This window comes from Heteronotia binoei, chromosome 1, assembly GCF_032191835.1.
Source record: "Heteronotia binoei isolate CCM8104 ecotype False Entrance Well chromosome 1, APGP_CSIRO_Hbin_v1, whole genome shotgun sequence".
Taxonomy (NCBI): Eukaryota; Metazoa; Chordata; class Lepidosauria; order Squamata; family Gekkonidae; genus Heteronotia; species Heteronotia binoei.
Genome location: NC_083223.1, coordinates 207,416,247 through 207,428,295, shown reverse-complemented (window position 1 = coordinate 207,428,295; position 12,049 = coordinate 207,416,247). Strand labels below are relative to the sequence as shown.

At 40.5% G+C, this 12,049-nt stretch overlaps 1 protein-coding gene across 1 annotated transcript in view; it reads right to left on the bottom strand.

Moving 5' to 3' along the window:
* The window catches only part of NSL1 (NSL1 component of MIS12 kinetochore complex), a 31,754-nt gene that overhangs the window by 18,113 nt on the left and 1,592 nt on the right, over window positions 1-12,049 (bottom strand). The window contains exons 2-3 of the mRNA XM_060247033.1: window positions 9,340-9,418; window positions 3,957-4,087 (exon numbers count right to left, since the gene is read on the bottom strand). Coding sequence (XP_060103016.1) covers window positions 3,957-4,087; window positions 9,340-9,418 — 210 coding nt within the window. The remainder of the gene's footprint in view (window positions 1-3,956; window positions 4,088-9,339; window positions 9,419-12,049) is intronic.

The following is a 12,049-nucleotide window of genomic DNA, read 5'->3' as shown; positions in this document are numbered from 1 at the left end:
AAGGCAATGGCAAACCACCCCGTAAAAAGTCTGCTGTGAAAACGTGAAAGCAACGTCACCCCAAAGTCAGACATGACTGCTGCTTGCACAGGGGACCTTTCCTTTTCCCATATCAGTTAACAATGAACATTTGTATTTTATTTTTATGCTTAGTGTTCATATGAAGTACCCAATTACTGAGCAACAGGACATATTTCAGAGCCATTTTGTTCCCACTACTGAGCCTTGCAAAAGAGTCACAATATCGTTTTGGGTCCTGACCCACCGTTTGAGATTGTCTGGGTCCAGAGTATCTGAAGGATTATCTCTTTTTGTATCACCCTGTTCAAGCTCTTGTCCAAGTCCCAAATGGGTTGGTGCCATCCCTTTGATTCCAGAAGGTCTCTAGATGTACTCACTGATGACAACACTTTATTTCTCTTTTATTGTGTCTTTATAATATTTTAAAATAGTTGTAAACTGTGATAGGCGCTTCAGTAAGTGCTGAAGGGGGTCATACAAATCAGCTAAATAAATAATCCCTGCTCAGCCAGGAAGCTTTGAACAAGTTACTTTCTCTGCTCAGCCAGGAAGCCTTGAGCAAGTTACCTTCTCTAAGCCTTGCCTACCTGAAATGTTTGTTATGAAGCATAATAAATACCATATTTCCTACAGCATACAAGACCAGCTGTTGCTGGAGGCTTTTGCATCACAGATCAGATTTATATGGCAGAACTGACTCCCAAATAATATACAAGCCCCATCATATGGGCCATGAAGGATGACTGTAGGGATCAGAACACTCAAAAGATTTGAATCTGCTCCATACATTTCCTCCCTTCCTCTGCTGTTCCCTCCTACCACCAAAGAATGAAGACAAAAATTAGCATTTATATAGTGCTTTTGGAGAGATGTGGAATGGTACAGTATAGTCCAATCTCATCAGATCTTGGAAGCTAAGCAATGTCAGTACTTGGATGGGAGATGGCAAAGGAAGCCTTTGCAGAGGAAGGAAATGGTAAGCCACCTCTGCGTAATCACTTGCCTTGAAAACCTGGGGAGTTGCCAAACTTGGCTTTACACACAGTGCTTTTTTAATCTCTTTAATTTTTATGGCAGCTCTTTACAGCATATTAGCATTACTATCTACATAACACAGATGGGGAAGACCAAGGCTTAGCAGCTTGCCTAAGATCATATAGCAAGTTAGATTACTTATTTTTGTTTTATGTACTTCATTTATATCCTGCCTTTCTCCCCAGTGGAAGCCCAAAGCAGCTTACATCATTTTTCTCTTCTCCAACTTACCTTCATAACCTTGTGAGGTAAGTTAGGCTCAGAGTATGTGACAAAGTCAACTAGTGAGCTTCCATGGAAGACTAAGGATTCAAACCCAAATCTTCCAGATCATAGTCCAACAACTCTAACCGCTACTTCACACTGACTCTCATATTAAATTAAGAGTTTAGATTTGGACCAAGAACTCTTCTGGACTGCTACACTATATATATATATATATAGTGTTCTTGGTCCAAATCTATATATATATATATCAACATCATAACTGACAGAAGATACACTATCTTCTGGACAGCACAAGGATCTTCAATTATTATCATAATCATCTTTACAAAATTTATACTCTGTTTTTCTGCCTTCATAAGTGCCAGCAAGGTGGTAAATAGATTAAAAACATACATACTAAAAACCATTAGAACCAAACTAAACAAATCATTAAAACAACAAAAACCAAGCTTAAAATGTGTACAAACACATAAATAATAAAATAAAAAATAGAGTAAGAAGAAGGGATCACTGACAAAATGCCAGACATAACAAAAAAGTCTTCACCAACTAAGGAAAGACTGCAACAGAAGGAGATATCTGTCATGGGTGCTGGGGACTCTGCAGAGGGAGCGGAGCCTGCAGAGGAAACTGTGCCCCTGCCACCCGCACCAGTGCCCCTGCCTCCAGCTGGAGAAGATCCCAGCCCCCCTGCCTCGCCCTCTCGGGCGGCTCGTGTGCGTGACCGCCTTCGTCAGGACCTCAGGGATCGGAAGAGGGCGGCACGCTCACAAGCAAGACGCTCCCTGAGCCCTGAGTTTTGAAAGGATTCTGGCCCTTCTAAGGGCAAGGATGCTTGAGTTGTAGCAGGATCCTGGCTGCCTCTCTGAGCCAGCAATTAGCCCAAATGGGCAACAGCCAGCAGAGGGCTATATAGCTGTGGGCTTTGGGAGGAGGCTTTGTGGAAGCAACTAGTCATCTACCTGACGTTCTAGCATCCACTCCGGCTTTGACTTTGGCTCTTGACTTCTGGACTCCCTGACTTCGGCTTCTGAACCTCTGACCTGTGTTACCTGGACGGTGATTCGGATTTGGCGCCTCAGACCCTCTTGCCTACCGGCTACAGACCTCGGCCTGCCCCTGGACTTTGCCTGCCCCAGCCCCAGCCGTGACAATATCCCTGGGCTGTGAGTTACAGAGTTTTGGTGTGGCCACCCAGAAGGCCCACTCCCAGGTTCCACCCACCAGATCTCAGAAATGGGGGCACCTAGAGCAGGCATCAGAAGATGATTGCAGTGTCTGGGTAGGCTCATAAGGGATTAGGCAGTCCTCAACACCACCATCTTGAATTGTGCCGGGAACCTGTGTAGTTGGGCCAAGAATGAAGTGATATCATCCCTACAACCTATTCCAGTCAACAGCCTACCTGGAACATTCCATACTAGATGAAGCTTCTGAACACTTTTTGAAAGTAGCCACATACAGAGAGCATTGTGACCAGATCATTTCAGCCAAGGAAAGGCTGCAGCTGGCTAATCAGTCGAAGTTGGTAAAAGACACTCGGCAGCTGTCATCTGCTTATCCAGCAGTAGGCCTGGGTCCAAGAGCACTCCCCAAATACAGACCTGTTCCTTTAAGGGGCATGCAACTCCTTCCAGAATAGGTGACACCCTAAATCCCTTCTGCTTACTGATAACACCTCTATGCTTTTGGAATTAAGCTTCAGTTTATTAGTCCATACACACTTTGTGGGGAGGGTGGGATATAAATGGAATAAATAAACAGGCACTGGTTCAGTGTTTCAACAGCCTCCCTGGAATTGACTGAAAATGTGAGACCAAGTTGAGTGTCATCCATGTACTGGTGAAAACCCAGAAATCTCAAACTTCTGCTCAAACAGCGCTTTACAGAATAGGGCATTGCAAAAATGATTACAGGATGGTGAGTTTTACCGATCCTCACAAGTTGAGAAGGAAAGATCTGCATGATATGCTCACCTTGATTGTATTTTGTACCACAGAATGTATTTTGTGCAAAGACAGCCATTAAAATTCTAAGAGAATACAAGGTATCTCTGCTCACCATGGGAGATTTTCTGGAAGGACCAGGAGAAAAGTGAAATACAGATATACATTATATATTGGAATTGCACTTTTAAGATTTTAAACTAAAACAAGATGGAAGATGTGTGCCAAAAAGAAAGACAGTCAAGGGAGACTGTGAGCTGTTGTGAAGAAAAGAGGCATGGACCATTAAGATGAATTCATTATATCCAGGACTATTCTTTCACAATATATTTACAATTGTAGCCCAACAGACATCATCAAAACTGGGGCACTGAACATTTGCACATGAAAGGATTACTGTTTTCAAGAATATTTTAAATTCAAGGGTTAAAATATATCTTTTTGGAAAAAAGTGTTACCAGTGCACTCAAACTGCTTTGTTAATCATTGGCAAATCCTTCTTCACTAGCATAAAACCAAAATAGAAGAGAAAATTGAAATAGTTTACATTGTGTCTATGAAGACATGGAATGAAACTCTCAAATTGTGACACCCAGGAATATTAACCAGTCAAGCTATAAGGATATGACTAAATACTTCATTTTTCTTGAAATGAACATGTATTCCACCCCCTTCCAGAGTATTAAGAATTACATAATGCATGGCAAAAGATTTAGAGATCCTCACCAACATTTCTTGCTGTGCTTTAATGCCTTTGACGACATGAGCTTGTATTTTTCTGGGACGCTGATTACGCTTGGAAGCCACTTCCACTATTAATTCATCAAGCTGATCCTCAAGGAGTCTGATGTCAGCACCTAATTAATATGAAAAATGTAAACATACCATATGTCAAATTAGTCCAAGTACAATGTGTGAAACTCTGTTAGTAGAATCTCTACCCCCACAACAAGCAATTCCTCCCTAAAACTCACCTACTTAGGAAGCCCTAGGCATCTTTAGGATCTCAGAGAAATATATGGATAAAGTTTCTACTCATTCACTCATTAAGAGATACTTCCTTCAAATTTAGCTGTGAAGCAAACAACAGAAGTGGAAAGACACCTAGCTGTCCTGAGGATTGTGTGGATTCATGTGGAAGAGACTGAGAGTATGTCCAATTTGAGCATGCTGAACTGAGAAAACCATGAAGTGAGAAGCAGTGCTGGCTGCAGGTAAGTGCTGTAATCCTGTATCTACCATTAACAACTTTCGACAAGAGCACTCTTGACAAGCCTGGAGCATCAGCAACAGTACAAATGGGAAGATAGTCCACTTCACTTGACAAGAAGGCAACAGCATGAAAGGGACGTTATCAAGTTAGCGCTGTTGTTTGCTAGAAGTGTTCTGAGTATTAACAAGCTATACAGCAGTACTACTAACAGCACTGATGGATTTTGAGCCCCCTCTACTGGACAAAAATTGTGACATAAAAAAAGGTTACTAGAACAGTATTTTCAATCCTAAATACAGTAATAATTAGATTTCAACATATTTTTTTAAAAACCACATTAACAATATTCAATAAATGTTTCGTGCATCTTTTGGAGCTAATAATGCTCCTTTTTATATTCAACAACTATGCCCAGATTTTACATATACTTTCTTTAGATGCACACATTTCTACAAGTAGCCATAAAAAAATTCTTGACTGCTTAAGAATCCCAGTTGGTTGGACAATAAACAAACTTACATCAGTAAAGGTGCCAACATTTGGACATCATAACTAATTAAAAGCTGGACTGAAACTTTCCAAATGGAGGAGGAAGGGAATGCCTTGCAGTTAACGTGGTTTGTGCTGATCACAACAATTCCAGTTTGTTTAAACTGAGATGGTTTCCACACAGGAGAGGTTTATGTGGCTTCCCCACTGCTGGTGGGCTGGCAGGTCTCCCTGCCTTGGTCCCCCAACAGTGTCTCTTCCCTCCACAGCCACTGGGTTTTTGCCATTTTTTTAAAAAAATCAGCACTAAAATATCAATATATCATTGTAACAAGAAGCACAACAGGTTCTATGAGTTCCCAACTTTCATTTAAAAAAATACAAGTCTCTAGCCCTTCTGTTGCAAAGATATGCCCTTTTCATTATATCTTCACAAGGGATATGCCTTTTTCCTTATAGTTTCACAAGCTAGAGACTTAATTACCTACTATTCCAATGATATAGCAATATAACAGTATTCTATTGCTGATTTTTTTCTCCCCTCCCCAATGGTGGGGGAAGAAATGGCTGCTGTGGGGACAGAGTCAGGGGAAATGGCTGTCATGTGGGCAGAAAAATCCAAATGTTCCCACCCACACAGCAGCCATTCAGGCTTTACTACATTTAGAGTAAGGTAGGTTTGAGAAAGATCAGAGTAAACCTGGGGAAACCCCAGGAGGTACACCATGATGCTGTGGGGAAATAGGAAAAAAAAACAACAGCAATAAATCCAGGGCTGATAACCCATGCAAAAATGCATGCAACTTACAAAGATTTTTGCATATCGGGTTGGGCATATGTCATTTCCTGTTACAACTGCAGCTGCCAATACAGCACATCAGCAACTAGGCTTCTACATGGCAGATTTCCCCATAATTTCCCTGCCTCAGTTTCCTGGCAGCAGCCAATCCCTTGACCCTGCAACTGAATGTCATTATGCTGATAGACCATTGCAACAATATCTGTAACAGTCTGTGAATTCTCAGCTTTCAATAAAAAAAACTCTATCCCCTAATAAAATGGATGAGGACTGCACACACATCTTTTACATTTTAAACAGAATAGCTAACATTGTGTAAAATATATACAGAATGTAAACACACTCATGAATTGCATCTGACAAGTACGAATATCATGGCTGGAACAAACTTGATTTTCCAGACTCCTTAAATTTAATTCTGCATATCTCAGTTCTTAAGACAGTTTGGATACTAAACATTTGAGTTTCAATCATGACAAACAGATTCCATTTGGAGAAGCACATACACAGTCATATCTCACAGGTGGCTAAGAGATACAACCTCAATCATTGTCATTCAAGGTTACAGAAAGCCTTAAGAGTGCTTGCAGTGCCAGTACCTAACTGGCTCATGACTAGTGAGTGCAAGGATTAAGATTACTAAAGCCAATTTATTTTAAATAATTTCCCCCTTAAAATCACTACAAATTTGATTAGTATTTGCCATATATATGTATTGTTATTGTGGGAATGTCCATATATAGTCTGTTTCGAGGAGGTTCACAGCCCAGTCTTGATTCTTTAGTAAAATCCCAAACTATATTCAGAAGAGTTGGTTTTTATACCCCGCTCTTCACTACCGGAAGGAGTCTTGGAGCAGCTTACAATCACCTTCCCTTCCTCTCCCCACAACAGACACCCTGCGAGGTAGGCGGGGCTGAGAGAGCTCTCAGAGAACTATGACTGACCCAAGATCATCCAGCTGGCTTCATGTGGAAGAGTATGGAATCAAGCACAGATCTCCAGAATAAAGTCCACTACTTTAACCACTATACTAAACTACTAAACTGGCTCTCATGTCACATTATATACTTTTGTTTTTATTTATTTATTTGCTTCACTTCCTTGCTACCATTCTTATGTAGACTCAAGGTGAATTACAGAATTATAAAAGAAAATTTAAAAATCCTGTTATTCTACATACAACAAAGCAAAACATAAACCTTTGATTATGCAAATTAAATAATGGTGGAACAGATAACAATAATAGACTGTGCGTCACAATTAGAGAGCAATGATCCAATAAACTGGATTGCAGAGGAAAGTGTTAAAAGCATGGAGGGAAATGTCAAAGATCACTCCCACCCCAAAATGTCAAAGATCCAGTGTAGTGTTTCCATGGGTGGCAGCATTTCTGCCCACAGAATGCAACTTTCTTGTCCCATCTCCTGCTGTAGCCCAGCACGCCACCTGACATGCTGTTCCTGAAGAATCCCTGCCTACCCAGGGACAGCATGGGATATTTGTGTGCATTTCAGCCTATAACAGGAAAGGGAAGAAAAGAAAGTAATGCTGTGCCCCCAGAAACACTGGGGCTGCATCCAAGCCTTATTTTTCAATCCTATAAAGATACAGGGTCAAATGCAATTGACAGTTCCTCCAGTGCTTCCACACAGGCCGATTATGGAGAGAGTCTATAACAGTTCTCATGCTTTCACTTGTGCAGGTGGTTGCACAAACTTTCTCACAACCTCTTGAACAAGCAAAATACATCTTTGGGTTTAATTTTACTCCCCTTGAACAATGTTCTAGTGAAATATATAATACATTCACCTTGGGAACAGTAAAATTAAAAGTTAATGACAGTACACAAAACTATAACCAATCTTAACAAGCCACAGAAGCCGTAATACATACACAATCTACAGAGAATAATTTAAGAAAATTATTTTCTAATTTACTGATCAATAATATTGATTTTACATTCTGCTCAGAATCTCATCCCTGGGTTTTGCTAGGCATCAACTGAGGAGGTTCCCAACTAATTCTCCTCTAAGGAGAAAAGGGAGTGTAGTTCACTGTAAAACTGTAGGTATTACACTGAAGTGCCAATGCTTTCAGGCCAACTGAATTTAAAACAAAATTGTTTTGCCTCCAGCTGTTCTGCTTAGGTAGCTATTTTGCCCAGGAAGGAGTCACAGCATCAACATCTGTACATTACAGAATAGCATATTTACCAACTTCCTCCCCTCCAAAAGGCTAATTTTGCCTTCAGTATTTTCATCTCACAAAATGGAACTAATCACTGTAATAGTTTATATTTCAAATAAAAACTTAACTGCTACATGCCATGTAATCTTACGATGTAATTTTCCAAAACAAGACTATGGTACTAAAGATACTATTCATGAGAAGCTTCACTGGACTACTGAAATTGATAATAATTATTAAGTAACTATTCTGAGAACTATTCAAACATTACTCCCTATACTAGCTACAAAACTATAAATCATCCTCTGCACTGAGCACAACTGTCCAGCAGATGGCAGACTCATAACTCAAGTAAGGTTGAATTGGCCCAGATAACATGCTGGGACTAGGATAAAGAACTTCAAGATCATAGGCAGCCTTTCTTCCAAATAAGTACAATGGAATCAAGTAAATGCATTTATGATTGAGATATTCATCGCAGAATCACAAACGGAAGAGTTCTACTTACTGCTTATCTATAGTAACATTCTACCACACTTGAAGCAAACAACTATCCCACTGTAAATGCAAACTGATGCCACAGTGCTGGAACACAGGTTTTTTCCAGATCAGTTCTATAGTAGGAGATCACATCACATGCTTTCAAAGTACACTACAGGCACAGATGCAGGTTCTAGAGGCCAAATAATTCTACTCACCTGTGCTGTATAGATATTCATGAAAGGTCGATTTTAACTATAGCCGTACAGACTTGGAAGCAACAACCACTAGGAAGTATGTATCATTTTCTGGCATTCAATGTAAAAGCCAATGCTGGTATAGTGATTCAAGTGTTGGACTAAGATATGGGACAGCCCAGGTTGAAATAGAACTTTCTGGCTGACCCTAAACTGGTGAAACTCTCTCAGTCTAATCTACCTGTGAAGATAAACTAGAGGACAGGACAGCACTGGTTTTAGGTCACTACTGGAAAGAAAAGAAGGGTATCAATAAATAAAATGAAACCATGTAAAAAGAGTATCAAAGTACTAATCACTAGTATCAAAGCTAGTTATTCCTCCTAAGCACCTGAAATTACCACAAAAACATAGTGGTTAATATGGAAGTTTGGACTAGAATTGCCTTTTAATGAAACTCTGTGAATGTGCGTGGACAGTAGTGTCCTAGTGGTATACAATTACTAAGGTTATAAAAAGCAAACCTACACCATCAAAAAGAACAAAAGTAACAGCTGATAGAATAACCATAAAATTAACATAAATAGAACAGAAGCAAATAAAAAAACAACAACCAGTGAGGTAAAAATTACATAAAAGTTGTTTGAAACAAGAAAGGACTATTTTTGGCTCTCACATACCCCCCCCCCCAATAATGAAAAACAAAACATGAAATTAAAGTATACTGAAAAATTCACACACCATTCTGAAGATCATCTGATGACTCCTGCCATGGCTGTCCCTTAATACTGATGTTCTCTTGTACAGCTGTTTCAAAGTTCTGTGGAAAATGGATATGTTAAAACCCTTTAAAATATAAAGAATTTCTACTTGCACAACACAAGAAACCCCTCATGCTATCATCACTATGCAGAAAACCTCTAATCAATTCAGATCATCCTGGAGTGTGCTGAAATGTGATAGTGAATGGGACAGTTACACATCAATGTTTGTCAGATTACTTCCATCAATGAATGGCAATATTTTGGCAAAGCCCTGCACCCATAACAAGCCGGTAGTGTCTAATGAAATACCACCACATATTGGCACAGCAGACATAATGATAAACTACATCTCAGCATATGTGTAAGTTCTGTGTTTGCATGCTCTCTCCTTCCCTTAGATGATCTACCTCAGAATTAATGACTTCCAGTTGAATGCAAACCATCTGTAGGTCTAGATGAAATACCAAGCTGTTCTCAGTGCTCTTTTTGAAGCAGGATTGCAAAATCACTATGCTTGCTTATGCTTTACAATCCAGGTGTGGAGCACAAACCACAATCAGAAATACATTATGGGAATCTCCAAGTGTCTTGGCTGGTGAGCACAGGGCTCAGCGTCAACTCACTGTTTGACACTCATGAACTGTGCCAATTTCACACCTGCTATATTGCCACTTGTGCACTGACTGTCTAAGAAATTTCAGTGCCCAATACAGAAAATCCAACTGCAACCCAAATAAAATATTGATAAAAATACATAGTAATCAATTTACTATGCCAGTACTAAACGTATCATTACAGCATAAGGAAGATCCCGGATGCATCATGGGGATAGACCTGATGTTCAGTAGTGGTGGAAAACAAAAAAGGGGGTGGGAAAATTCATGAAAATGCAATGGAAAATGTGGTGTGCTTATATGCTTTAACAGGTGGAGGCTGCTGCAATACTCATTTGGATGGCAGCTTTATTCATAAACATGCACATACTGACAATCATTAGTTAGTAGATCTCATCCATAACAACAGAAGTGTTCAGTGGCAACCTTTCAACACCTGCTCAAATGTGCCACTATCATTGGAGAAGGCTGCATGAAAAACAAAACCTTATACAAATACAGACAGCACAAAGAACAATGAAGACTTTTAAGTACTCAGTTTCCTGGCGATCATGCTCAGTTATCTTGGCTTTGATGTAACAGATTCTAAGCACTTCTGAAACACCTTTTTATAGATGCTGGGTGGGAGGAGACCCAAATAGCACCCTGTAAATATTACCATGAGATAAGAAGATGAGAATGCAGGCAGGGAAAGAAGTAGATCCTGAGGAAGGGATGCAGGGACAGGGAGGAAAAAGTTGGACCTCCAAAATCAGGCCTACAACATTTCAAAGGTCTCTGGCTAATAAAAAAATAATTGACAACTGCTGCCCTTTAATGGAACCCCCAAATCTGCTGTCTGAGAGAAGCCACTTCAGCAGACAAAAATCTGGGATGGCCAGCCTACAGACTGGGCCTCCAGGAACATGATTGTCCTATTTGACAGAATGAAAAAAATGAGGCTTTTCACGCCATCTGGCAAGCCTGGTCCTCTTCAATTCTAAAAAGATGTAAAATACAGATAGAAAGTGCACCCATATACATTGCAAACCAGGATTAACATCAACTACCACACAACCCTATAAAACACTTAAAACACATTTAATAACAAAGAATGCTGCTTGTTGTTCTGTTAATGCTATGGGGGGAGGGACTGCCCAGGGCAGGGACTGCTGTCAAAACAGGATTTTGGCTGACAGCTGGTGAGTAGTTGCTGTAGCTCATGTATGAGGCTGTCATACACTGCAAAAAACAAAACAACCTGAAAACATTCTGCAGCACAAGGAGAAAGATCTACCTAGTCTTCCAAAGACCTGGCAGGCTCTCCCCAAGACTAATTCTAAACAATGCAGCCTCATAGACCCAGATAGACATGAGGTACATAGTCAAAGAGTTCAGCAGTTCTCGAGTTTAATTACTCTTCTTCAGACTGCAACTAAGACACTCTGCTGACACAAACTGAGAGAGCTTAAAATATGGAATTCTCTACCAGAGGACATAGTGATGACCACTGGAATTAACAGGTTTAAAAGAGTATTAGATAGATTCATGGAGAACAGGTCTATAAGTGACTACTAGCCATGGTGACTAAGGGAAACTTCTGTGGTAAGAGGCAGTCAACCTCTGAAAACCAGGAGGAGGCAACATCTTAGCCTCTATGCTCTGTTCTTGGACCTTCAGAGAAACTGAGACTGGATGGTGGATTAGATGGACCACTGGTCTGATCCAGCAGGGCTCTTCTTATGTTCTTAAGCTACCACCTCTCATCCTCAGCTATTTGATCTGTAACGCGGAAACAACACTGGCCTAATTCATAGGGCTGTTTTAGGCCTCCTAAACATGTAAAGAAAGGAAAGGTCCCCTGTGCAAGCACCAGTCGTTTCCAACTCTGGGGTGACGTTGCTTTCACAACGTTTTCACTGCAGACTTTTTACGGGGTGGTTTGCCATTGCCTTCCCCAGTCATCTACACTTCCCCCCAGCAAGCTGGGTACTCATTTTACCAACCTCGGGAGGATGGAAGGCTGAGTCAACCTACCTAAAAAACCCAGCTTCCACTGGGGATCGAACTCAGGTTGTGAGCAGAGCTTAGGAC